Below are 27824 nucleotides of genomic sequence, written 5' to 3' on the forward strand. Positions count from 1 at the left end.
CGCTGCAGTCTTGGGTTTGTTGCGCCGCCTCCCGGGTTTTCGCGCGCTCGGCGGCCCGAAGTGGGCGGGATCTCAACGAAGGCTCGTTCTCCGGTTGGTTGAGCGAAGGTCACGCGGGGGCTACAGTTCGCGCCAGTTTTGGTTGGTGGCGAAAGAGTACGATTTGCCGTGGGAGCTGCAGTTGCCGGTTCTTTTGGTATTTGTTTTGTACGCGCTTTTCCGGGATCCGCTGTGAACATGCCGCCCAGGGATTATGTCGCTGAGAAAGGTAAGAAGCCACATGACGCTCGCGATTATTAAGGCGCGACTGCAGCTGTCGGCGTGTACCGAACCGGGAAATGGTACCACGGCTGCTAGTAAGTAACGGGGGCTGAGTGAGCAGTTTGCGAGGATGGGATTAGGTATCGGAATCTGTGGATATTGATGGGATGGGACTATGGGTAGCAGCATGCATCGGAGTTTGGGAGAATGATACTGGGATGGACCATAGGTACAATGGTTTGCATTTTCATTGTAAACGGATAAAGCTACTAGGTTGAGACTATAGGTACTACATTGCACTAGAACTTCGTGGGAGAAGAAGATACTGGGATGGGACTGCAGGGATCAGCATGCACTAGGCTGTAAAGTAGGGTTTACTGGGTCGGAACTATAGGTAACATCCTTTTTTTGGAAGGATTTACTGGGATAGGACCGCAGGCACCAGCATGCATTAGGTTCTCTGAAGGGTTTACTGGGATGGAACCCAATATGCATTGGATACTTAGAAAGGTTTACCGGCAGGTACCAGCATGCACTGGGTTCTAGTAAGGGTTTACTGTGAGAGGGTTGTAGGTACCAGTATGCATTGAGTTCTTGGAAGGGTTTACTGGGATGGGATCGCAGGCACCAGCATGCATTGGGTTCTTGGAAGGGTTTACTGGGATGGGATCGCAGGCACCAGTATGAATTAGAAGGGTTTACTGGAATGGGACTGCAGAGTCCAGCATGCACTATGTCTTGGGACAGGTTTACTAGGGTGGGACCGCTCGCCCTCTGGAAGGGTTACTGATCCTGCTGTGCAGTTGTTTGCGTGGACGATGCCACTCGTGCAGGGTCCCTGCGTCGTGTCGGTGCCTCTCGGGCGCAGTATTGAGACAGACGAGTGTCTGGACTGTACCACTGCGCGGGGAGGGGAGTTGTTATGGACGCTCCCCAGCGCAGTGACGTCAAGCACCGTGACGGTTAGCCGCTGCGTGCGGCTGTCGCGCTCGGTCGCTGTGTATCCTTCCACCGCACTAGCTGTAGGTAAGTCGTAGCGGCCTCTGCCTTTTGTCGTGAGGAATGTGTCAAATGAAAGAGAACGGTGGGTAGGCGGAAGGTTGGGTCCGTGGTGTCTGCGCGAGGCGGCGGCTGTCAGGGACTCACGGACTCCTTGCGCGGAGGACTCCGGTGGGGGAGGGGGAGTTGTGCAGCGGCTGCGACCATGTGCTGCTTTGTTTACAAAGAGAAGCGGAGCTGAGCCGGGGAGGGGGATTTGAAGAGGGCCTGGGGGAGAGGAGAGAGGAAAGAGGGGATCGGGGGGGAGCAGGGGAAAACAAGAAGGGTACTGGTGGTGGGGGAAAGAGAGTGGAGGAGAGAGAGGAAGAAGGGAGTCTGGGGGAAAGGGAAGAGAAAAAGGCCCTGAATTCGGGAGACCTAATGAGATCGATGTCGAAATTGAAAAGAAGGGGGGGGGGGTGTCTTGAATTATGAAGAGTTGTGACCAAGGCACATGGAGGGATGATGGAAAGGTCGGAAGGTTCTCACTTTTGCGTGGTCCAGGAGCTTCTTGACAGGCCCCCCCCCTTTTTAGGAGCCAGTTTCTCTCTAGATTTGATTTTCTGAATGTGTAGAGGTGGATCTGGAGTTGCAGCAGAAGCCTACATGCTCCCCGTTGCTTTTTTCCTGACTGATCTCTTTTCTTGCAGAAAAGTGCAAGACATTCCTCCAGGAGTTCTACCGGCATGATGAGTTTGGGAAGAAACATTTAACGTACAGAAGCCAGCTGGTGAGCTATCATATTCCTTCCCAACATTTCACCCTGGCCCTGGTCTTCCCTAACAGGGATTGTAGGATAGCTGTAGGAAATGACAGAGAGATGATGTTGGGGGAATTTCACCACCCTCTGTCATACTGGTTCATCGTACTGGCCATGCTGATGTGTTGATTTAATGCAGTGGTGTTTCTCTCTCTCTCATCTCCAAAGGCTGCTCTCGCTCACCGGGAGCAGGTGGCTCTGTACATTGACCTGGATGATGTCACTGAAGAGGATCCAGAGCTTGTGGACTGCATCTGTGAGAACACCCGGAGGTACACCAGCCTGTTTGCTGATGCGGTGCAGGAACTGTTGCCCGAGTATAAGGAGAAGGAGGTGAGTTGGGGATGATGCTGGGCCATGTGTAATCTGAGAAGATGAGGCTGTGTGATATTATTGTGATACTCTTTTCGTCCTCCCCAGTGGGAGCCCTGGGACCTGAAACCTTGAAGGTAGTATTGGATCCTGTCTCCTTAGCTGAAACCTCTTCCTCTGCTACAGGTGGTGAACAAGGACACCCTGGATGTGTACATTGAGCATCGTCTGATCATGGAGCAGCGTGGCCGGGACCCTGGTGAGATCCGGGACCCTCATAACCAGTATCCACCCGAGCTAATGAGGAGATTGTGAGTATTGCTACCTGACAGATGCTTTTATTTTATTTATAGATCTCCTCTTGGCACTTCAAAGTAGATAACATTCAGGTACTGTGGATATTTCCCTATCCCCAAATAAGTTTATATCTGAGGCAGTGGTGGGTAAAGTGACTTGCCCAATGTCAGAAGGAACTGCAGTGGGATTTGAACCCTGGTTCCCTGTACATACCCAGATCAGTCCAGATTCCTGGGTTTTGCCTCCCTGCCAGCAGAAAGTTTCACCTGCAGTCTCTCAGTATTTCTCTGTCTCCAGCAGATGGTAGATGGTGTAAAACCTGCAGTCTGGAGAGAAAAAAAAAATCACACGACACAGTTTCTGGATTCTCTCTGGTTGTGAGGTCCTGGTGGGGCCATTCCCCTTGGTTTGAAGTGGACGAGCAGGGGGTTTGTGACCCTTCTGATAGTTCTATCCGGTTACTCCTCCACCCCAAGAATTCTTTTAAATAATTTTTGAGTACCTTTTTAATTGGTAGCAGAAAGAATGTAGAAAGGACAGTCGTACTTGAAATAGGCACAGCTTTCTTTTAGCCCAAGTTCTGTTTTATAATAGTTTTCTAGCATGGAGTCAGGACCAATGGGCTATGCTCCCGTGCCAGCAGATGGAGATGGAGTCATTTCAAAGCTGATGTCACCTACATTTACCCCAACAGTGACCTCAGTGCGGCCCCCCAGTCTCCAGCAGATGGTGGATGTACCTCTCCCTATAGGGATTATTGTAGTTTTTGGAAGGAGAAATTCTGCTTTCTAAATTGAAGGAAAATTGAGCCCCACTCTCCAGCAGTGATACCTAAAGGTCCCTCCCCCAGCTGAGAATTTCTGAGATCCCTCAGAGTGTGCCTTGGTCTGGTAGCTGGTTCCCTGCTTGGGCTTTGCTGATGAAGCAGCTGAAAGGCAGTGGGTGCAGGAAGCTGAGCGCAGTGGAGATGGCCAAAAGCCATCTCCCTCCACAGCCAGAGACCATCTCTGTACTCAGCCGGTAAGCGCTGAGCCCAGGTAAGTTTAAAAAAAAAAGATTTACCTCCCAATTCAGAGACATTTGGTGAGACTTCCTCTGGTCTCATTGCTCGGTATGCCTTATCAACTTCCTTCTGATCCTGTTGGGATAAGGGGAACTGGGCTTCCGAGCGGGTTGAGGCATGGTCGGCATATTGCATAGTAGGCCGCAGCAGCACTATCTTGCGTGCGTCTTTGTACGTGCCATATTCTCCTCCATAGAACATCGGTATGCGCAGTGCGTCGCAGAACACATGAGGAGCCGGGTGCACAGGTAGTGTGCGCGCCGAGGCGCTGGAAATCTGTGCGCACAGATTTTTAAGTGCGAGCCAATAGGACGTACAGTTTGCACCGCCAACCAAGAAAACTAAGCACCTTGCTTTTTGCAACAATTGCCGTATTAGAGCTTCTCTGTCTGACCCGGATTCCAACTTATGTCCGTGTTGCGAGGAAGCTCAAGGGGAATTGACCTCCTTGGACTTTGCTAAGCCAGGCTCCTCCCATTCTGAAGTCTGCTGGCCTTAGTATCCCCTTGATGGGCTCATCCGTGGGAGAGCGAAATTCAACTGGTCCCACCCTAGTATCTCCTGGATGGAGATTTTCCAGGGACTAGAAGCCTTCATGCAGGCTCAGTTTGGCCGGAACCTCAGCTGGAGGCCCCCCCCTTTCCTGTTCCTCCTGGTAGTCCCCGAGGTATGCCTCGCCTTACCAAGGGTATCCCTGGCAGAGGGCGAGACGGCGCAGATGAAGAGGAGGATACAGATTCCTTGGAAGATGGGGAATTCCCCTGGGTTAGAACTGTATTGGACCATGTTATGGTTTTTCCATAGAGACAAATTGCCAGCCCTGGTTTCCCAGACCCTGAAGATGCTGGGAGTCCATGGGGTAGACTCTTGAAGGAACCAAAGAAGAATCTCATTCTGATTTGCCTGTGAAAGGCCTCTTACTACTTTTCAGTGATGCATGCCAGCCAGGAGTTGATCGATCTGGAATGGGATGCCCCAGAAATGAGTTTTAAATGGGGCCAAGAGTTGGAAGCTCTATACCCTCTGGACCCAGCAGTAAGGGAACACTTAGGAAAAGGTAACGTGGATGCACTGGTCTGTGCCGTTTCTAAATGAACTATCCCAGTGGAAGGAGAAGCAGCCTTAAAAGATGCGCACAATAGTCTGATTGAGTCTCTCCTTAAACAAGCCTTTGGCGCTGTAGCAATGACCTTACATATCGTCTTTTTGCGCTCTGGTGGCTCGTTGGTGTCTGAGTCTCTCTCAGAAGATTGATGACTCCAGGGTGACTTCCAGAGTGGTTATGGAGCCCTGCTTTTTTAGCAGACGCAGGCTATGATTTAGTCCATACTTCGGCCAGAGGAGTGGCCTTAGCGGTGGCGGCCAGACGACAGCTATGGCTGCGGAATTGGTCAGCTGACGCAACCTCCAAAGCTAATCTTACAAAGAAGCCCTTTAAAGGATCACATCTAGTTGGAAAAGCTGGCCAGTAAATGGGGCGAGTCTCCAGTTCCTCGGTCACCACAAAATAAGAGGAAGCGGCCACAGCATCCCTTACCTTTGAGGGGTCGTTCCAGGGGTTCCCAGTGTTTTTGCCCCTATAGAAATTCAACATTTCGGAGGTTCCATTCGTACCCGACAGCCCAGGAGAGGGGCAGGTTCAGGTTCAATCTCATCCTGAAACATACAATGAAATTTTACCAACCCACCTTTGGGACAAGGACAAATGGGTATTGGAAGTCATTTGAGAAGTATATGCACTGGAATTCCACAGCACCTCCTTGGGATGTATTCATGATGTTTGTCATTCCCAGCAAAAGAAGCAGGTAGAGGAGATTACACTTCTAAGACTCCTCAGCATGAGAGCGGTAGTCCCAGGACCTATGCCCAGGAAAATATGGGGCGTTAATTCCATTTCCCTGTACGTACCAGGATCAGTCCAGGACACCTGGGTTGTGACTCCGCACCAGTAGATGGAGACAGACTAAAACTTGTGGGCGGAGCCATATATGCCCCTGTGCCAGTCACAGCCCCTCAGTCTTAGTCTGTCTCCAGTAGGTGGTGCAGGTCCGGTCACAGCCTCTGCCTGCACTGATTCTGGTAGTTAGTCAGGTTTTCTGGAATTTTTCCTTCTTTATTGTTTTCTTCTAAGTAAAGAAGAATTTAGTTTTGGCCTTTGTTCATCTGAAGAAAGAAGACTCCCTCGTCCTGAGAGCCTCCCAGGGGGGTTGGGAGGTTCTGAGGGGACCATCCCCCCCTGGTAGAGGCCGCTGCTGAGGGTCGAGGACCTGGCCCTTGCTGGCAGCAGCGTCGGGGGTGACACCGGGGAGCCCGGTTCACTCACCCCCGCTGGAGCAGGCAGGTCAGGACCAGGGACAGCGTCCAAGCGGCAATCGCAAGTAGTAAAAAAAAAAAAAAGGTCTGTTTTGTTTTGTTGTGCGGCTTCCTCGCCTCGCCGGCTCTCCGTCCTTCGCGGCTTCGTTCCGGGGGGGGGTTGACTTTAGTGGAGATCCCTGGGCACTTGCCGGTCGCAGGGGGGATGCCACGTGGAGCCTCCTGCCGCGCACGCCTGTATAGGGGCGGTCAGAGTCAGGTCGGGGTACCTTGTTTTTGGTCAGCGTCGGGGCCGCCCTGCAACGAGCAGGCAGGGATAGCGCTGCTGTTCCGTGCGCGGGAACGGCGGCCATTTTAGCTGCAGTTTGTCCAGACCACGAGACAGGTCTTAGCAAATGGAGGTCTCCCTCCGGAGTTTTTCCCGCAGCAGCGAGCCCCCGGGGGGGCCTCCCCGGGGTGGAGGGGCTGCTTCTCTGGTTGAGGTCAGTGCGGAAGGGGCCTCCTATGTTTCGGAGGCCTTCTTTCTTCGGTTTTCGCGTTCCTTTTACGGACGGTCCTAAAGGGCAAAAGATCTAGGCAGCAGAGGGGGAAAGCTGGAAAAGGATCTGGGAAGCCCTCCGATCCTCCAAAGCAGTAATGTCCGGTGCGGGGCAGACCGCAGGAGACGGACTCAGGAGCCCTCCGACCCTCCAAAGCTGAAGTGCCCGGTACGGGGCAGACCGCAGGAGACGGACTCAGGAGCCCTCCGACCCTCCAAAGCAGAAGTGCCCGGTGCGGAGCAGACCGCAGGAGAAGGACTCCGGGTCCTTCTGTTCGGAGGACACAGCCCCGGACGCAGCCCCGGCTGGGGGGGCGCTGATGAGCCGGAGGTAGAGGGGTCAGGCCTGCCAGGTACCAGCACAGGTACAGCAGTGGATGGAGATGACCCCAGGGTAGTCCGCTCGTTCCGGAGGGAGGCGTTGGCTCCCCTTATTCGGGCCATCCTGCAGGAATTGGGAGTGGAGGCCCCACAGGTGGAGTCTAGACCGGGAGCCAGGCTGGATCCGGTCTTTTCCAGCTCTCCGGCCCAGCGGTGGCCTTCCCCGTTCCTCTGTTCGGCTGCGGATATATTTTCCGGGAAGGGGATTCCCCGGAGCTAGACCTGAAAGTGAGTAAAGCCGTGGACAAGTTGTATCCATTGCCAGAAGATACCCTGGAGCTTCTTCGGGTTCCCAGGGTGGATGCAGCGGTGTCGGCGGAACCTGAAAGGTCAACGGTCCCGGTTATAGGAGCGACCGCTCTCACGGATATCCAGGGTAGGAGGAGGGAACTCCAGCTGGAGCGAGTGTTTTCAGGGGTCGGCCTTGATTTGTAGTCGCTTGCGCTGCGTGTTGGGTTCCGTGGGGCTCGGGTGTTCCAGGCCATCGCGGATCGGTCGGAGGAGAAGGCGCGGCAGGCGGATCGCCGCAGATGCTTTGTATGACTTGCTCCGGGCGGCCGCCAGAGCTATGATCTCGCCAGGGTCAGCGAGGCGCCTCCGACAATCGTATAGGTCTTCCTCCTTCCGTACCCCGCAGTGGCAGCGGCAGTTCCTTTCGGGGGAAGCGTTTCGGAAGACAAGGCGATCACAGGGGCCAAGTCTTCGCAATGAAAGCTGGTCGGCCCACCTCCCACCGCGGCCTCAGCTCGCCGTCCCCAACGTCGGGGCGCGGTTGCTGTCATTTTTACGGGAGATGGGCCGGTGTAACGTCGGACCGGTGGGTCCTCAATGTGATAAGACACGGCTACGCGTTAGATTTGGCTCGTACCCCAGTGGACAAGTTCCTTGTCTCACCCTGCAAGGCCCCCAAAAAGAAGGCGGCGGTGCTAGACACCATCCAACGCTTGGAAAGCTTGGGTGCTATTTCCCCCGGCCCGGTCAGCCAACACGAGGGGCGTTACTCCATTTACTTCATCGTCCCAAAGACAGACGGCACGTCCGGACCAATTTTGGATCTCTAAGGGGTAAACCGCTGTTTTCGCGTTCCTCACTTCGAACTGGAGACGATTCGTTCAGTCATCGCCGCGGTACGGCCCGGCGAGTTCCTAGCCTCCCTGGACCTCTCGGAGGCGTATCTTCACATAGGCAGTCTGCCGTCGTTCCAACGCTTTCTCCGGTTCTGCATTCTAGGATGGCATTATCAGTTCGAGCACTCCCGTTTGGGCTCGCGACGGCCCCCCGTACATTCCCGAAGGTAATGGTCGTGGTGGCGGCGCAGCTGCGCCGGGAAGGTCTCCTGGTCCATCCGTACCTGGACGACTGGTTGGTTCGGGCGCAGTCCGAGGATCAGTGTCAGGTGGCAGTGGCCAGGGTCCTACTTCTTCTGCAGTCCCTAGGATGGGTGGTCGACTTCAGCAAGAGTCATCTGACACCCACGCAGACCTTGGAATATCTGGGAGCTGTTTTCGACACGAAGCAGGGCACGGAGTTCCTATCGCACGACCGGGTGTGCAAACTGCAAGCCCAAGTACGGCGCTTATTGTCTCTCCGCCAACCGCGGTCTGCGACTACCTTACGGTCCTAGGGCCTATGGCTTCAACGCTGGCGCTGCTTCCCTGGGCATTCGCTCATCTGCGACCTTTACAGTCATCCTTACTATCCCGCTGGAAGCCGGTCTCGGAGGGATTCCATCTACCGCTTCCTCTAGCGGGCCACGCGAGGTCCAGCCTGCTCTGGTGGCTGGATCCCAGTCGTCTGTCCTCTGGAGTCTCTCTTCGGGTGCCCAATTGGACAGTGGTGACCACGGATGCCAGCCTCTCCGGTTGGGGAGCGGTCTGCCTGCGGAGCTCGGTCCAAGGCCTATGGTCAGCGTTGCAAGCCCAGTGGTCTATCAATCGCCTAGAGACCAGAGCGGTCCATCTGGCCCTGCAAGCCTTCCTACCGTTGCTGCGGGGAAAGGCAGTCCGAGTGCTATCGGACAATGCGACCACCGTGGCATACATCAACCGCCAGGGCGGGACCAGGAGCCCCCAGGTGGCGGAAGAAGCTCAGCGCTTGATGGCCTGGTCGGAGCAACATCTCAGCAACCTCGCAGCGTCTCACATTGCGGGAGTCGACAACGTGCATCTCAGCAACCTCGCTGCGTCTCACATTGCGGGAGTTGACAACGTGCAGGCGGACTATCTCAGCCGTCATCGTCTGGATCCCGGAGAGTGGGAGCTGGGGGACGAAGCGTTTCTTCTCATTTGCGAAACGTGGGGTGTACCCCACATGGATCTGATGGCCACGTGGCACAACGCGAAGGCCCCGCGATTTTACAGTCGACGTCGAGAGCGGGGGGCAGAAGGCGTCGATGCGTTGGTGCTTCCCTGGCCGACGGATGTGCTGCTCTACGTGTTTCCCCCGTGGCCGATGATCGGCAAGATTCTACGGCGCATAGAGTTACATCCGGCCAACGTGATCTTGGTGGCACCGGAGTGGCCTCGCCGGCCGTGGTTCGCAGACCTCGTACAACTGGCAGTAGCGGCACCCCTTCGGTTCCAGGGAAGGGCGGCCCTGCTCCATCAGGGCCCCGTCTGTTTGGAGGATGCGGATCACTTCTGTCTCGCGGCATGGCTTTTGAGAGGAATCGACTGAAGAGAAAAGGTTATTCAGATGCGGTGGTGGCCACGCTACTGCGTTCCAGGAAGCAGTCGACGTCCTTGGCCTACGTCCGTGTCTGGGTGGTCTTTGAGAACTGGTGCGTGCAGCGTGGGGTGGACCCCACTTCGGCTTCCGTCTCTGATGTTCTGGCGTTCCTCCAGCCGGGTCTGGCCAAAGGTCTGGCATGCAGTTCCCTACGGGTCCAAGTGGCGGCGCTGGGGTGTTTGCGAGGTAAGGTCCGTGGTACGTCTCTGGCGCTTCACCCGGATATTGCTCGTTTCCTTCGGGATGCTAAGCACCTTCGCCCCCCGTTACGTCTTCCTTGTCCGGCTTGGAACCTCAATTGGGTTCTCTCCGCTCTATGCACGGCGCCGTTTGAGCCCTTGAAACGCGCAACTCTTAAGGATCTCACTTTAAAAACGGCATTCTTGGTGGCGATTGCCTCGGCACGGCGTGTTTCCGGGTTACAGGCCCTGTCCTGTAACTTTCTTGCGTATCTCTGATTCGGGGGTTTCCTTACGGACGGTTCCTTCCTTTCTTCCGAAAGTGGTCTCGTCGTTTCACGTAAATCAATCGGTGGAGTTGCCCGCTTTTGCGTGCAGAGAGTCCTCTGTTCCAGAAGAGAGGGAGTTACGGAAGCTTGACGTACGGAGATCCCTTCTCCGATATCTGGAGGTCACTAATCCGTTTCGGGTCACAGATCATCTGTTTGTCCTGTTCTCTGGACCAAAGAAAGGAGCTGCAGCGTCCCGCACAACGATCGCTCGTTGGCTCAAGGAGGCCATCAGTTCGGCGTACTTGGTGCGGGGGAAAACCACTTCCCGTGGGGCTGCGGGCTCACTCGACTCGATCTCAAGCAGCGTCTTGGGCGGAAGCTTCTCAGGTGTCGCCTCAAGAGATTTGCAGGGCGGCTGCCTGGAAGTCTTTGCATACCTTTATCAGGCATTGCCGGTTGGATGTCCGGGCTACCGAATCCGGAGGGTTTGGAGAGAGGGTCCTCCGAGCGGGACTCTCTGCTTCCCACCCTCAGTAGGTTGCTCTGGTACATCCCAGGTGTCCTGGACTGATCCTGGTACATACAGGGAAAGGAAAATTAGTTTCTTACCTGATAATTTTCGTTCCTGTAGTACCAAGGATCAGTCCAGGATCCCGCCCGCAGTGCTGCGCTGAAGTAATGGAGAGTCCGCTCTTTGTTCTGAATTACTCTGTTCCGCTTGTTTGGCTCTCTCGATTGGAGAGTCCGTTTCCAGGAGGGGTATTTCTTTCCCCGTTCTATTAGCGGTTTGTAGCTAGTTTAGTTCTCTGGTTGTGTTCTACTTTGACATTCCGTATGACTGAGGGGCTGTGACTGACACAGGGGCATATATGGCTCCGCCCACAAGTTTTAGTCTGTCTCCATCTACTGGTGCGGAGTCACAACCCAGGTGTCCTGGACTGATCCTTGGTACTACAGGAACGAAAATTATCAGGTAAGAAACTAATTTTCCTTTATTTTGTTGTACCCAAGAAGGAAGGTTCCTTTTGCCCCATCCTGGACCTCAAGAGTGTCAGCCGCCACATAAGAACATGCCATACTGGGTCAGACCAAGGGTCCATCAAGCCCAGCTTCCTGTTTCCAACAGTGACCAATCCAGGCCATAAGAACCTGGCAAGTACCCAAACACTAAGTCTATTCCATGTTACCGTTGCTAGTAATAGCAGTGGCTATTTTCTATGTCAACTTAATTAATAGCAGGTAATGGACTTCTCCTCCAAGAAATTATCCAATCCTTTTTTAAACACAGCTACACTAACTGCACTAACCACATCCTCTGGCAACAAATTCCAGAGTTTAATTGTGCGTTGAGTGAAGAAGAACTTTCTCCCATTAGTTTTAAATGTGCCACATGCTAACTTCATGGAGTGCCCCCTAGTCTTTCTATTATCTGAAAGAGTAAATAACCGATTCACATCTACCTGTTCTAGACCTCTCATGATTTTAAACACCTCTATCATATCCCCCCTCAGCTGTCTCTTCTCCAAGCTGAAAAGTCCTAACCTCTTTAGTCTTTCCTCATAGGGGAGCTGTTCCATTCCCCTTATTTTGGTAGCCCTTCTCTGTACTTTCTCCATCGCAATTATATCTTTTTTGAGATGCGGCAACCAGAATTGTACACATTATTCAAGGTGCGGTCTCACCATGGAGCGATACGGAGGCATTATGACATTTTCCGTTTTATTCACCATTCCCTTTCTAATAATTCCCAACATTCTGTTTGCTTTTTTGACTGCCGCAGCACACTGAACCGACGATTTCAATGTGTTATCCACTATGACGCCTAGATCTCTTTCTTGGGTTGTAGCACCTAATATGGAACCTAACATTGCGAGTAACTCATTTTCGCATGGAAACCTTTATGCTCTGTGATAACGGCCGTACAAGCTGGAGAGTTCCTAACCTCCCTGGATCCATCCAAGGCCTACCTACATATTCCAATCCGGCCGGAACGCCATCGTTTCCTTTGCTTTACAGTGCTGGGTCATCATTATCAGTTTCGGTAGTTACACTTTGGCTTAGATGTCGCCCCCAGAACCTTCTCCAAGATCATGGTGGTCGTGGCGGCAGCGTTAAGAAAAGAAGGGATCGTGGTGCACCCATACTTGGAGGATTGGCTGATCCGGGCCAAGTCTGTGGAAGAGAGCCTCCTTGTAACCAGCAGGGTGATCTGTCTGTTACAGGAACTCGGCTGGGTAGTAAATTCACCAAGAGCAGCCTCAAGCCTTCCCAGTCCTTGGAGTATCTGGGAGTCCAGTACGACACGAGGCGGGGCAAAGTCTTTCTTCCATCCACACGGATACAGAAGTTGATGTACCACTTGCGTCACCTGGTGAACACTGTACACCCAATGGTGTGGAGCTATCTCCGTGTTCTCGAATTCATAGTGGCATCCCTGGAAGTAGGGACATGTGCGAGAGCATACATGCATCCACTTCAATGCTCTATCACGTTGGAATCCACAGTCCCAAGATTATTCTGTTCGTCTCCACCTACCGATGGGAGTCTGCGGTCACTTCCAGTGGTGGTTACAGGAAGCTCATCTGAACAGGGGTGTGTCCCTGTCCTCCCCAGACTGGCTGGTTCTCACAACAGATGCGAGTCTCCAGGGCTGGGATGTTCACTCTTAGGAGCTGACAGCCCAGGGACGTTGGACAGAAGAAAAGGTCCTCTGTAACATCAATCTCCTGGAGGCCGAGGCAGTCAGATTGGCATGTTTATGGTTCAGCCACAGACTACAGGGCCAGTCGGTCCATGCAATGTTGTTGGACAACGTGACAATGGTAAGAACATAAAAAATTGCCATGCTGGGTCAGACCAAGGGTCCATCAAGCCCAGAATCCTGTTTCCAGCAGAGTCCAAACCAGGCCTACATCAACCGCCAGGGAGGAACCAAGAGCCAACAATTGTCACAAGAGATAGACCTCCTGATGGAGTGGGCGGAAGTAAATCTACAGATGATCTCAGCCTCCCATATTGAAGGAAAAGACAGTGTCAGAGCAGACTTTCTAAGCAGGGAGAGTCTGTATCCAGGAGAATGGGAATTGTCGGCCAAAGCATTTCAACTGATAGTAGATCATTGGGGCCTCCTGTCATTCAACCTGCTGGCTGCATCCCACAATGTGAAGGTTCCTCCAGTCGCAGAAGAAGAGATCCGTGGTCCCTGGGAATTGACGCTCTTGTACAGATCTGGCCGGAAGACAAGTTGCTATACTCCTTCCCTCCATGACCCTTGCTGGGCAGGGTCATTCGCAGAATCAAATGCCACATGAGACTAATTCTACTGGTAGATCCCTGACTGAAAAAACACAAGAAAAGAGAAAAATCGCTAAGAAACAAAGCAGATTGAGAGAGCTCAGGGAGAATGGGATCCGCCCCCATGACATCACCACGTTCAGCGTGAGAGCCGGTAAACGACGCCGGTCCACCAGGCAATGAAGTTGAGGGGCAGCCCACCAGCATCGGGCACCTTAAAGAACAATCCCTGACTGAAAAAACACAAAAAAAGAGAAAAATCGCTAAGAAACAAAACAGATTGAAAGAGCTCAGGGAGAATGGGATCTGCCCCCTATGACATCACCACGTTCAGCGTGAGAGCCGGTAAATGACGCTGGTCCACCAGGCGTTGCGCGCCGGGCGTCGCACACCGAAGGGGCGCAACAAAGGGGCTTTCCCCTTTGTTCTCCCCTTCATGCTAACCTTTGTGATTCCTGTAAAATAATTTTATTTATGTTTTCTTTGTTAATTAACCTTTATTAATGTTGTTTAGCTTTTTCCTTTGTTAACAATTGTTTTTTCGTTACAGATGTTCAATGTATTAGACTAAGGAATCATATTTCCTGCTTATTCTGTTTCATTGTAAACCGGTTTGATTTGCATTTTATGCAAGAAATTCGGTATATAAAAATTATAAATAAATAAATAAATTGGCCCGGGTGTCCATGGTATGCGGAGACTCTTGGTGGGGAATCCCTTGCGCCTCCTACCGCTCAGGGACCTGTTACATCAGGGGCCGGTGCTTTGCGAGGATCCAACTCTATTCTGTCTTACGGTCTGGCCCTTGAGAGGGCTCGCCTGATAAAGATGAGCATGTTCTGTGGTGGTAATTGTCACCTTACTCCGCGCTCGGAAGTTCTCCACTTCTCTAGTGTACGTGCGGGTCTGGAGGGTATTTGAGGCCTGGTGCGAGGAACGCTGTGTCAGCCCTCAAGGCGGTGAAAGTCCCACTTACTCTGGAATTTTTGTAGCACTGCTTGAATAAAGGTTTGGCCCTTAACTCCTTGAAGGTGCAGGTAGCTGCTCTCTCCTATTTTCAATGGGGCCTTCTTTTCGGCCCACGCTGACATGGCCCTTTTCTGAAGGGAGTGAAGCACTCTTGACCTCCTTGCGTTACTGGTCCCCTTGTAGAATTCCAATAAAGTGCTGGAATTCTTGGCAGGTCCTTTATTTCGGCTGCTGAGGAGTCTTTCCTTGCGCTTATTGACCTTGAAGACTGTGTTCCTGGTGGCCATATGCTCGGCCCGTCATTGTTGTGCCGGGAGCTTTTCCTCTGGATGACTGCAGGGGCGTTAGTTATGTACTGTCCCATCCTTCTTGCCCAAAGTAGTCTCGGAGTTTCATTTGATCCAGTCCATTTAGTTGCCATCCCTAGATAAACTCAAGGACGTGGAAGAATATCGTCTCCTCCGACATTTGGATGTCAAGAGACTTTTAGTGCGGTATTTGGACCGCCTGTTTGTGCTTTATGGTGGAAGGAAACAGGGTGAACCTGCTTTGCAAGCTACCATAGCTCGATGGATTAAGGAGGTGGTCACGGGAGCCTCTATGGAGGGCAGGAGAGCCATTACCTCCTCAGATGGGAGGTCATTTCACTAGGGCTCAGGCAGTCTCATGGGCAGAAGCTAGACTGTCTCCCGTTTGATATCTGTCGAGCTGCGACATGTTCTCCAGGTTTTATCGCCTCGACATGCAGGCCCAAGAGGACGCAACCTTTGCTCGGGCGGTGTTGACGGACTGCGGGCAGCCTCCCGCCCCAATCGGGAGTAGCTTTTGTACATCCCATTGGTCCTGAGTCAATCTGGCCACATGCTAGGAAATGAAGAAATTACCTGATAATTTAATTTTCCTTAGTGTAGATAGATGGGCTCAGCGTCCCGCCTAGGGCTGCCCAAGAACAGTGCCAAGGATTCGCCCATGGAGTGGATATTGATTCCAAGAAATTATGGGCAAGCTGTCATCCGGTCCTTAGATCAGGGCATCCATATTCTTACTGGGGTTCAGTGTTTTGATTAGTTGAGTATGTTTACGGTTATCTGTTTTTAATCAAGTTTTTCAATAGTACGTCCACAGTGGCTTTTGAAGAGAATACTGTGAGGGGCTGAGGTCACTGCAGGGCTGTATCTAGGGTGACGCCTGCTTTGAAACCTGACTCCCAACCCCATCTGCTGGCAGGGGAGCATAAACCCATTGGTCTTGAGTCCATCTGTCTAACCTAAGGAAAACAAAATTATCAGGTAAGTAATTTCTCCATCCCCAACACTGCCATAGATTTTTTGATGGTGCTTATTGAATTGTAAAAATAAAGTGCTAGATTACTATACGTTCTAGAGTTGGTGCATGATTGCTTCCCAATATACTTTTGTGTGCATCGCTAGAAACTGTCTCCTGTTTCCTGCTTTAGGGGTGTGTAGAATATTCATCTCTGACTTCCCTTCCCGTTTTCCTTAAGAATATAAGCCATCGGTTCAGTGTTCTCAGAATTGATTGAAAGAAATGTTTGCGTGAACTGATCAGTGTTTGCAGTAGTTTTAACAAGATTGAAGATTTCTTTTTTTTTTAAGGGATAAAGTAGCCTCCCCAGGTCACTCCATGCTGGAATGTAACCACTTCTGACCCTTGCCCTCTCCACAGCGAGCTGTACTTCAAGGGCCCGAGCGCTAGTAAGAGCCGTGTGATCCGCGAGGTGAAGGCCGACTCCATCGGGAAGCTGGTGACCATCCGCGGTATCGTCACCCGTGTCACTGAGGTCAAGCCCATGATGGTGGTGGCGACCTATACCTGTGACCAGTGCGGTGCTGAGACCTACCAGCCGGTAAGAGTCCACCAATGAGTAGTGTTGGGGGGGGGGGGGGTCTACCAAGTGGATGGGGGTAACCCTTTTGGAACAGGAGCGCCTACGTCTTCCTTTGTCGTTCCCCCCCCCCCCCTTACAGATCCAGTCCCCCACCTTCATGCCACTGATCATGTGCCCAAGCCGGGAGTGCCAGACTAACCGCTCAGGAGGGCGACTCTACCTGCAGACCCGAGGGTCCAAGTTCATCAAGTTCCAGGAGATCAAAGTCCAAGAACACGTGAGTAACGTTTGGGAAGAGGGGGCAGTAGAAGATGGAGGCCCCTCAGCATACAGGTCCATGACAACAGAAGGAAATGTGCTGGTGATGAGTACTTGGCCATGGTTAAGGGTGACTTATTGAGAAAGGACTCGTTCAGTCTCTGTCTTTAACTGTAAAGTCTTTGAGCTAATTATCCTAAGGAATAGAGGAGGTCCTTCCCATCCCGGGGCTGGAAGGATCCTAGGGGTCCCAGATGTATGGGATGAACCAGGAAAGTGGGGGTGTCTTCGGAAGTCTGTTTCCCAGTTCCCTTTCATCCACCAGACCAGTCCATAGGGATGATCTTTCTCCCCTACCAGCAGATGGCGACGGAGCTTCACTGCACCGTTGATATTGAAGCCCCTTTGCTACCTGCAGTCTTCAGCACTGTCTGATGAAGGGAAAGTGGGTCTCTGTGCCATCCCTCTCTTGCCTCCCTTCCAGCAGATGGAGAAGGTTGTGCTGACCCTGGCATATAACCTGGTGTGCCACCTGCAGACCCTCAGTATAGCAGATGGTGCCAGTGCCGGTCCTGCTGGGGCCATCCCTTCTGGCTTGAGTTGGAGACCCTTTTTGGGCTCTGCCATTTTCGCCGTTGGGGGTGGACCACCCCTTCCCTCCCCCCCCCACAGGAGGATGTCGGGGCCCTGCTGCCTCTTCAGGGAAGTTGTCCTTTTTGTGTTTCCTGTCCTTTTTTGTCAAAGTTTACAAAAGCCAAAGAGGGCAGTCCTTTTTTTTCTTTGTGCCCTGCTTGTTGGAGGAGGTTTGTTCAACTCTCTGGATTTACTGAGAGGCTGCAAGTGGCACAGCAAAGCTTTTGTTCTTTCTCCATCTGCTGGTAGGGAAAAAGAAGCCCATGCGTTAGGGACTAGTCTGGCTAAGGAAAGAGAATTAGCAGGTAAGAGGCAGTGTTTGCATTCTGCTGATGGGAGGGCTGGCGGCTCGGGGAACGTGAGAAGGCTTCCCCTAAAGCTTATTTCTCTTTTTGTCATGTTGATGCCTTTGAGCCCTCCCCGATTTTACGCCGCTGACTCTCTCTCTCTCTCTGCAGAGCGACCAAGTACCAGTGGGGAATATCCCCCGCAGCATGACGGTGTTTGTGCGCGGAGAAAACACTCGCAGAGCGCAGCCTGGTGACCACGTCAGTGTGACTGGCGTCTTCCTGCCCATGTTGAGGACAGGCTTCCGGCAAATAGTGCAGGTGAGGCGGAGGCAGAGGGCCTAGTGGGGAAATTGCTGCTGAGTAAAGACTTCGCATCCACACCCGACCGGGACTGGAAGGGGGGGCATCTGCCGTTTCCAGCGCTGAAAAGGAGCTTGATGGGCTGTGTGAGACTTTGATCAAGGGTCATCTCTTCCAATCTCCCTGACTTACAGATAAAACAAATATCCCTGTAGTGGTCAATTTTTAAGCTCCTGGTGGTGCTTGCAAGCCAATTTTTCAAAGGAAGACTCCTTTCAGGGCTACCTTCTGAAATCCATAGCATGCCCGTGTTGGTAGGGAGGCCTTACCCCAGGGTACAATGATAGAAAACTGATGCAGGGATGATGGTGTGTGTTTGGACTTCTAGCCCGCCTTTTCCAATGAATGCTCGTTAGCCTACAGCACTGTTTAGTATTCGGCTACAAGAAGGTCCTTCCCCCAAAGAGCTTACAGTCTAAGCAGGTACCTAAGGCAGAGGTCTATAAAGCGATCATACGGTGCGTTTGTGAGGGACTCTGCTTTCTCTGCTCCTCGACCACTCCTTTGTAACAGTTGTGATGCATACGTGAAATGGGGTGAAATTCCTGTGCTTTCCCCGCTGGTCCCATCGCCCCTTGTTCCTGCAGGGTACAGCATGAATACCGAGCTGGGAACTGGTGGGAGCAGTTTTTTCACAGGGGCCTTCTCTGTAGGTGAACACCTGTTTACTCATGGAGAATCCCCTTAAAAGCACTGTGGGGGCAGACCAGTGTGTGGGGAGATTATTCCTGAGTAAGACTGACGGGTATCTGGGCCTCTTCCTCCCCCCCCCTCCCCAGGGGCTGCTTTCAGAGACCTACCTTGAAGCTCACCGTATCGTGAAGATGAATAAAACCGAGGATGATGAACTGGGGACAGAGGAACTGAGTGAGGAGGAGCTCAAGCAGATAACCGGTGAGTGCGGGGGAAGGCTACCAGCTTATTTTCCCATTAATTCTGAAAAATTGGGTATTTCATTTTGTTTGACTTTGACTGCAAGCAGTGTTGATACGGATGTGTAGAAACAGGTCATCTCTTAATCTTAGTAAGTCAGAGGCTCTGTTCCTCTTCATTCATGCAGACCAGACTGGACAAGTGGGTTATGCTCACTGACCAGCAGATGGCGACAGAGAACAAATGGCTTGCTGACATCATCCCATATAGGCAGCCTGCCAGTATTCTCTGTCTCCAGTAGATGGTAAGCAAGCATCCCATGCTTTTGATCTCCTTCCTCTGGTTGAGTAGTACCAGCACCAGGGAGCTTCCAGCATGGCTGGTAGGACTCTGGGTTTAGTTTGTTTTCTAATCCCCTCCCCCCACCATTTACTATCTCCTTGCTCCCGCCTCCTCTTTATTTATTGCACCCTTCCTGCTTCCTAAGTGAAATTTTGCTTCTTGACCAGCTCCTCTCTCTTTAGGCAAGAGGACTTTAAAAGAGAGAAAATTTAGCCGTTAAGAACCAGTTTTTCCTTTTTATAAATTGAGGCTTATATTCCGCCAGTCCATCAAGAGATCTCAGCTGAGAACATAGTATAAAGCAAATAGAATGCATAATCATGATTACCTAAATAAAATAGGCTCCATAAAATAGTCAAAAAGATACCGGTATGGTCAATCTTGAGTTTTTCCTTCAGCTTTCTTTTGCATGGTGGTGCAATGTTTAGTCCTTTCTCATCTTGAGTACTGCATTTCTCTCTGGGCTTCTGAGGTTTGCAGGCAGTTAGTAATCGGTGCTGCATGCTTCGATCGTGTCCCTCCCACTTGACAGGCGTTACATTGGCGTCTGGCTTTGCAGCGGCCTCGGTTTCAGACTCGACTTTATCTTCAGTCTGCTTTTGTATTCTGGTCCCTGAATGCTCGGTTGCTTGGAAGCCCTTTAAGACCTCAGGATTAGTTGAGTCGCACACTGGAACTTTTTCAGTAGCTGCTGCAACAAATGAAAGCTCTCATGTTTGAACATATAGTCACTGCTATTAATTGCATCAGTAGCATGGGATCTTCTAGGTGTTTGGGTAATTGCCAGGTTCTTGTGGCCTGGTTTGGCCTCTGTTGGAAACAGGATGCTGGGCTTGATGGACCCTTGGTCTGACCCAGCATGGCAATTTCTTATGTTCTTATGTAACATGCTTTTGCCTGAACATTACGTCTTTTGATTGTATTTCATGTATTCTCGGTGGACATATAGCCACAGAAGATGGGCGACATCATCCAGCGTTGCCAAATTGGTTTATTCTCTCAAAGTTTTTCAGTCTGCTCTGAGCATGTGTGGCAGTTTCCATGCTGCCATCCTCCTTCAGTCTTTTTTCAGCCACTCGTGCAAATTGTTGGACAATTTCTCTTTTAAATGATGCAATAAATGTCACATAAAATGGCTGTGGCAGGTCTTCATGATCGATGCCTCGGACCAGACCATGACAGTAAGAACTGTGGCCCCTGTAGGCGTTATCTTTCCAAACGTCAGACTTGCATATGAGCGCTTGACGTTATCAAAGCGAGGACAATCAAATCGTCATAATAACTGTTCCCTGTACGTACCCGGATCAGTCCAGACCGTGGGTTGAGCCTCTAAATTAAAAAAAAATAGAAAAATATCTCTGTTTATTTTCTCGGAGAGTCTCCTCGCTCTGCTGGGAGCCTAGGGGGGGGGGGGGCTTGCCCCTTGATTCTTCAGCCTAGGCTCCCCTTAGCAGGTAAGGACCAATTTTCCTATGCTGAACATCATCCCCATCAGATTCTTCTTTGGAAAAAGTCCTGGGCAGGAGAAAAATGAAGGATCAAGACTCACTTTCATCAGCTCTTAGCCCAGAGCCATTGGTGCCAAAAGGTCACGGCACGGGGTCATCGACAGCAAGGCATCACGGCACGAAGTATTCAGCGTAGAGTAGTTTACAGTCGTTGGTGCAGAATCGTCATGGCGAAGCCTCGTTGGCACCAACCCATCGTGACGCCGTAAAAATGAAACACAAAATTTGAAGAGCAGACTCTTCCCCCTGCAGCGTCCGTACTCTCTCGAATACATCAAAAACCAGTTTTGCATCAATCACTTCCAGTGTTTCAGGTGGAAATAGCAGCCACAGAAGGGAGGACCAGTGTTCCCTGTACGTACCAGGATCAGTCCAGACAGTGGTTATGTCCCCCGTCAGCAGATGGAGTCAACAAAGTTCCGAGGGAGGTGCCACATAAGCCCGCACCCCCTCTGTCCCTTCAGTATCTTTTCTGACTCCAGCAGATAGGAGCATACCGGAAACTAATTACTTTTGTGTAAAAACTTGGGTCAGATTTCAGGAAAAGAAATCCCAGTCCAGATTCCAATTCTTAAAAAACTTAAGGAAAACTTCAAGCTAAACTTCATCCTCAGTTTTTCAAAAAGAGAATAAGAAAGGTCATCCTAAATCAGGGTCAACATTGTACCTTGATCTAGAATCAGTTTCAATTGAATATGCCTTGTATTTACCTTCCTCTGATCTGTCATTTGAGCCAGGCATTCTCTATAGCACATACCCAACAATCTTTCAAAAAATGGCAGAAGCCATTCCTTTTTTTCTGGAGGAAGAAAATCCAAACCCTATCAAATATCAAGGAGGAGAAGTCCATTACCTGCTATTCTTGGAGGAGAAGTCCATTACCTGCTATTAAGTTCACTTAGAGAATAGCCACTGCCATTAGCAACGGTTACATGGAATAGACTTAGCTTTTGGGTACTTGCCAGGTACTTGTAGCCTGGATTGGCCACTGTTGGAAACAGGATGCTGGGCTTGATGGACCCTTGGTCTGACCCAGTATGGCATTTTCTTATATTCTTATGTTCTTAACTACATTTATTCAGCTATCAAAACAATCAGAGCCGTTCCAATGCATGATACATCACTGGAAGTGCAATCTAAAATATGGAAAATGCCATTTTTAATACAGTTTACTTACATTTTAATATTCCGCTGTTCTCACTGTTACTTCAAGCATTACCAGGACCAGCAGAGGCCCATCAGCTGTAGCCACCTCCTCCATCCAGGACATTTGCAGAGCAGTAGCATGATCGACAATACACGTCTTCACAGAGTACCACTGTATAGGACAAGCTGGACTAAAAACTGTTTTAAAATAAATCCTTATCTTCCTGCTCATACTGTCGGACTGCAGCAATAGGAACTGCCATGCGTGGTCTAGTCCGGGGCATCTGATCCGGAAGATCTGCCACCGCTATTTTTTTGTGACATCGTATGGCACAATTTGAAAGGGCCCTTCCCTTTCTTCCCTGATGAAGCTTTCGATGACATTACCTTACGGGGAAAAAAAACCCCATGGTGACGACTAGAGACAAATTTTCCAACTGTTCACACAAGTCGTCGACAAAAGACGGAGGGAGGGCCACAGCAGCACGGGAACTGCGTGCGTGCTCCGAGCCGAGAGAAACTAACCGATTCAGCGCCGTCACAGGACGGCGCCCATCTCGTGAGGCTGGCTGTTCTTCTGTTCACGCAGAACACCGGCTACCAGGCAAGCAACTTCACTTTAACGTAATTTTGTGTGGAATTTGCTTTTATACTATGCTCGCTCTCAAGAAATCGCACTGGATTGGTGGAATATAAATATTTTAAAATGACCCTCCAAGCTTTGGGTTCTTGGTTTCTCTGTGACAATCTCTTTCCTGTTCCAGAGGAGGATTTCTATGAAAAACTAGCTGCCTCCATTGCTCCAGAGATCTACGGGCATGAGGATGTGAAGAAGGCTCTGCTGCTGCTCTTGGTGGGGGGTGTCGATCACTCCCCCAGAGGCATGAAGATCAGAGGTCAGCGCGCCAGTCGTTCAGGGGGAGGCCTTGTGTTGGACAGGGAAATGCTGTTTTCGCTGGCTAAATGTGTGGTATTTCTCCTGTTGCTGCAGGGAATATTAACATCTGTCTGATGGGAGACCCCGGGGTGGCCAAATCTCAGCTCCTGTCCTACATCGACCGGCTGGCCCCTCGCAGTAAGATCCTGTTCCTGAGTTGTTAGAGGATTATTGGCATTCGTTGCTTGGTAATGTAGTTGATGAAACTGCTTCCAAGAAGATCATTAGGATAAGGTGCTCCATGGTATACGCCTGCCTTAAAAAGGTCTACATGGGAATTGAGGAAACTTGAGCGGAGATAGGGGTAGGATATTTCCTCCATCATAAGAACGTCATCTTTTAAACAATTAACTGTATTGTAATGAAGTTAATTGCACAAAAAATATATATTTTTTAATAATCTTAATGCAACTGAGACCAATGTAGCTGCACTGTTGAACTGTTAAGTTTGTTCAGTGTTCCTTCAATAATTGTGCTAGCTGGATAGGTAACCAATGCAAGGCGCTGCAGTATCCGACTACACCAGTAGTCAGAGACTGCAGCGCCAAGGATTTTGGAGATGGGAAGCAAGCTACTATTTTTATGCTGTGGTTTTTTTTTTTTGTTGTAAGTTTTTTGTTCCTTGTTTTTAATGCTTTTAATTGTGTATTTCTGTTGTGATCTACTTCGAGCATGTTATGTATGAAGGCAGAATATAAATCTTGTAGTCCACTTCACATGCTTGTGGTGGAAACTCTTCAGAGTAGAAATGTTCCTGCACGTTACCTGCAGTGCTCCCGTGTCTCTTCTGCCGATGTCCAGCCTGGCTGACAAACTGTTCTTGTCCTCTCCACCAGGCCAGTACACGACAGGGCGAGGCTCCTCGGGCGTGGGGCTGACGGCAGCTGTAATGAAGGACCCCGTCACCGGCGAGATGACTCTGGAGGGTGGAGCCCTGGTTCTGGCAGACGAAGGGATTTGCTGCATTGACGAGTTTGATAAGATGATGGATACCGACAGGACGGCGATTCACGAGGTGATGGAGCAGCAGACCATTTCCATTGCCAAGGTAGGAACCGGGACTGTGCCAGGTTGTCTCTCTCCTGCCAGTAGACCAGCAGTTGTCCTTGCTTTTGACCCCGTGGTGCTCTCTGCTTCCAGGCTGGTATCATGACCACATTGAATGCCCGCTGCTCCATCCTGGCTGCTGCCAATCCCGCCTATGGCCGCTACAACCCCAAGAAGACAGTGGAGCAGAATATCCAACTGCCTGCTGCTCTGCTGTCACGCTTTGACCTCCTCTGGCTGATCCAGGACAGACCCGATCGGGACAATGACCTCAGGTGGGGCTGAGAACTAGCAATTTCAGTCTGGGAAAGGGGCAGAGATGAAGATCTCTCCCAGGGGACTGTGTGTGATGTGTTCTTGGTATTTGCAGGCTCGCCCAGCACATTACCTATGTGCATCAGCATAGTCGGCAGCCACCCTCCCAGTTCCAGGCGCTGGACATGAAGCTGATGAGGTGAGGGTGAGCTCTGTGCCCTGATCACAGGTGTAAGGTGTGCATCTCCCCAGGGGATACTCTCTGAACGTAAACCTTTCCATCCCTGCAGACGCTACATCACTATGTGCAAGCGGAAACAGCCCGCTATCCCAGAATCTCTGGCTGATTATCTCACCGCTGCATACGTGGAGATGAGGAAGGAAGCCCGAACCAGCAAGGATACCACCTACACATCGGCCAGGACCCTGCTTTCTATCCTCCGCCTCTCCACTGCCCTGGTACGTAGCCCTCCTTCGCTCCTGTCCTCTGTCTCTCGACTCTTGGTGAATCTCCATCTTCTCCATGGACAAGCAGGATGAACAGTCCCCATGTGCATGATGTCCTTGCATGGCACATTAGTCACGGTTTGGATGGCTGATTAATGTATTTTCCTATTTGTGGGCCCAGATAACATCAGATTCGTGGGTCCTTCATATAGTAAAGAAGCGGTACAGACTAAGCTTCAAAGAATTCCTGCCAAACAGATCTCCAAGGAGGTGACTCCAGTAGGACTCAAGGTGATGTTGGGAGTCCCATGCTTTCCTCTTCAGCCAACCAGTCCAGTCCAGACGCATAGGTTATGCTCCCCAGTCAGAGGACCCAAGTTTGCTGACATCTTCCCTGAAAGGGTCCTGAGCTGCTTCTGTCTCCAGCAGATGGTAGATGTGCATCCTGTGCTGTGACTGGACTCCTGGTTTTAGGCTGAAGTGGAAATTCTTGGATTGGGCTTGCTCCCGAGGTGATTCCCTCCCTCCCCTTGGTAGAGTTGCTCCTGGAGTGACTGACTCCCTCCCTCCCACCGGTCAAGCTTAGCCTTTCAACCAGGGGACTTCCTTTGGGAACTGGGTCTTTGTCTCTTGGCTGTGAGTACTCCCCATCCATCTTCCTTTATAGGGGTGTTCTCTTTTCTGTGGACGCTCCTGGTGTTTTTGTTTTCAGCTGTTCCCCTCTTCCTTTGTAGTTGACAGTTTTTACGTAAAGTTTAAAAAAACAAAAAAAAAATCAGGACAGCAGTCTGCTCTTTCAGAGCGGCTTTGGCGACTGGGCCAGTCCATGGCAGGGAAGAAGTATTTTGAGGTTGGCTCCAGGGCTAGGCCTCAAGGTACTGTTTTTTGGCTGTGGTGTTGCAGGACCTTGGACCTTAGGAAGAAGCTCCTGTTCCTGTTTATACCCCAGTGGGTTTGCATCCCTGTTTCTAGCCAGTTTGACACTCTCCGTAAATGGTGTCCTGCTGTGTTGCCTGCTCATGGAGAACGCCAGTTACTGGTAAGCAGCTTTGCTTCGCATTCTTCCTCCACCTCTTCACGATGGGCTGTAACCCCCACATGACTTTGTTCTCCATCCTCTGCCTCTTTGCTGCTCGTCTTTCTCCACCAACCTGCTAATTGCTGTCCTGCGAATGATCCTCCCTGCCAGCAGCGCATTCTGACAGAGACTGCATATGTCGGAGCTTCCTTCGAGCTTTGCATTGTGAGTGGGGGAGTTACTGAGTTGCACAGAGGGCTTCTCTTTCTCTTATACAGATCCTGCATGGCCTGCTTCTTTCTCGGCTCTGGCAGTGCTAAAGTGCTTACAGTGCAAGTAGCTTCTGCCTTTGCTACTGCATTGTGGGTACTTGCAGCCCTGGAGAGCCAATTACAGCAAACAAGACTTCTCTCCCTCTGTGTATATATCGTCCTACCCGTCCCCTTCCAGATGACAGCTTCACGTGGAGCGGCTGACTGCCTTCGGACGTGGAGACAGGAAAGGGATGAACCTAAGCTTACACTAGTGGCAGTCGGTCCTGGAATGGAAGTCCACGGGGCTCCAAAGTGCTATTCGTGCAGGTAGTGTAAAAACAGCATCTACTGCAAAAGCAGCACTTAGAGCCCCCAGTGACACAAGCACCATAGGGACCACTTCGCGGCCATGTGCATCCCCACCGATGCTGACATAGGAATTGGGGGCTTCTAGCCAGGATAAATGTCAGCGTGTTCCCAAGAATGCTGAACACTCAGAATACCAATATCTCCTGTGCTGAGATGTAACCAGTACCAGCAATGAGATTTCTGTGCTCTTGTTCTTACAGGTCCTGGGGCTGAATGAGACTCTGCCCTCATTCCTGTAGGTGGTAACTGTGGGGCTCACATTGTGCAGAGGACAGACCATCTCTGCTCTTATTCCAGTTGGTGGTGAAGCTGGGGCTTCTGCTTGGGGTGACTGTGGGAGAGGACAGAGGGATATCGACTCTTGTTTTGGTGCTGGTTCCGGTCCGTTTTGCAGGGTCGGCATTCAGTCTGGTTCATGTTCTGCTGTGCAAACCCATGCAAAACTGATCGTAGCTAACGTATTAACCACCTGCTGGCTGGCCGGCCTCCTTGTTGCTTGTTCAGGTTTTTTTTTTGGGGGGTTTTTTAACTGGTGCTCTGGAGAACAGTTGACTTGCTCCCTTGCTGTGAAGAGGGAGCTTTACACAGAGTTGGTGGAAGGCATAGGATGGATCTACATGAAGAGTTCCCTTCTATTGATGAAGTCAACAAAACCTTATTTCAGTTACACTATGGGTGTGAGCAAATCATTAAGTGTGGAGTGATAATGTTGTTAGTTATAGCTGGGATGTCCCCTTACTTTCCGGACATTGGAAATGCAGTGTACTTTGTCCATCAGACCAGTTGAGATGGGTTTTTCTCCTCTACCAGCAGATGGAGGCAGAGATCAAAAGCTTTACTGTATGCCAAAGTACTAAAAACATTCCTGAACATAACCAGATGAGCCCAGACAAGAGGGTTTTGTCTCCTTACCAGCAGATGGAGTCAGAGTGCGCCACCTGCAGTCCCTCAGTATTTCTCTGACTCCAGCAGATGGTAGAGGTGCAACGCTGCAGTCTGGATAGAGAATTTTGGAGGAAGCTCCCTGAGGTGTGTTAGGCTCCTTGGTGGACTATCCCTCAGGTTGAGCCGGGGGGTTGGGAACCCCTGCCTTGTGCTCGCCCGCATTGTGCTGGGGGCCCTGAAAGCCAGGGGACCGGTTCCCTCGGGGCCTCGGAGGCCCTGGAATCAGGGAAAGTACCCTTGTGTGTGTTTTGCCTTTGTATCTATGATTTTAAAGTTTAAAAAGAAAGAAAGGAGCAGAAAGGCAAACAGCTGGTTGCTGCAGGCCTCGACAGACAGAAGGTAACTACTTCGCTGGTCCGCATGTGTCCTGGGGGAGTGACATTAGAGGCTAGGCCTATAGCGGAGGAGGCGCAGCAGCGGTTGGTGCAGTTGTGTGTGTTTCCCCGCACGTCTCTGGGGGCCATGCTGAGGCTGGAGAGCGGTGGCTTTTTCCGCGGCAGTGCCCGGCTGATTTTTCCACGCTGCCAGAAATGGTGCAGCATGGTTATGAAAAAAAGGCATGCGCCAGAGCGGTGATCGAGGCCGGCAGTGTTTGCAGGCTGCGGGAGTTCATGGTTTGGTGTCTGAACCGCGCGAGAAGTGTGCCGTGCGTGTGGCCTGGATTCTACATGTTTGAATTCTCACTCCCTCTGTCCTGGTTGCGCTTCGGGAGAGGAAGGTTCCTTAGGGGGTGGTGCACATCAGCGTTGGCGGCCGGGGGATCTGCAGAGGGCTGCAAGCAGGAGTCCTTTTTAACTGGGGAATCCAGAGTTTCCCCTCCCCCATTTTCTCCTGTGGTTCAGGGGGACTTTGAGGGGGGAGACTCAGATGACAGCCTGGAGCAGGGGAC

General features: G+C 51.2%; 1 protein-coding gene across 2 annotated transcripts in view; it reads left to right on the forward strand.

The window, feature by feature from the left end:
- The first annotated feature begins 66 nt into the window (after positions 1-66).
- The window catches only part of MCM7 (minichromosome maintenance complex component 7), a 34100-nt gene continuing 6342 nt past the window's right edge, over positions 67-27824 (forward strand). Inside the window, exons 1-14 of one of the 2 annotated variants that reach the window (XM_029581885.1) lie at positions 67-268; positions 1950-2029; positions 2228-2392; positions 2558-2682; positions 16091-16271; positions 16393-16530; positions 17603-17752; positions 18574-18688; positions 22428-22559; positions 22655-22738; positions 23437-23648; positions 23741-23922; positions 24018-24101; positions 24193-24361. In XM_029581885.1, the coding sequence (XP_029437745.1) occupies positions 238-268; positions 1950-2029; positions 2228-2392; positions 2558-2682; positions 16091-16271; positions 16393-16530; positions 17603-17752; positions 18574-18688; positions 22428-22559; positions 22655-22738; positions 23437-23648; positions 23741-23922; positions 24018-24101; positions 24193-24361 (1848 nt within the window). In that variant the 5' untranslated portion in view covers positions 67-237. The remainder of the gene's footprint in view (positions 269-1949; positions 2030-2227; positions 2393-2557; positions 2683-16090; positions 16272-16392; positions 16531-17602; positions 17753-18573; positions 18689-22427; positions 22560-22654; positions 22739-23436; positions 23649-23740; positions 23923-24017; positions 24102-24192; positions 24362-27824) is intronic. The other variant, XM_029581886.1, reaches the window with a different exon arrangement.

Source organism: Rhinatrema bivittatum, chromosome 16, assembly GCF_901001135.1.
Source record: "Rhinatrema bivittatum chromosome 16, aRhiBiv1.1, whole genome shotgun sequence".
NCBI lineage: Eukaryota > Metazoa > Chordata > Amphibia > Gymnophiona > Rhinatrematidae > Rhinatrema > Rhinatrema bivittatum.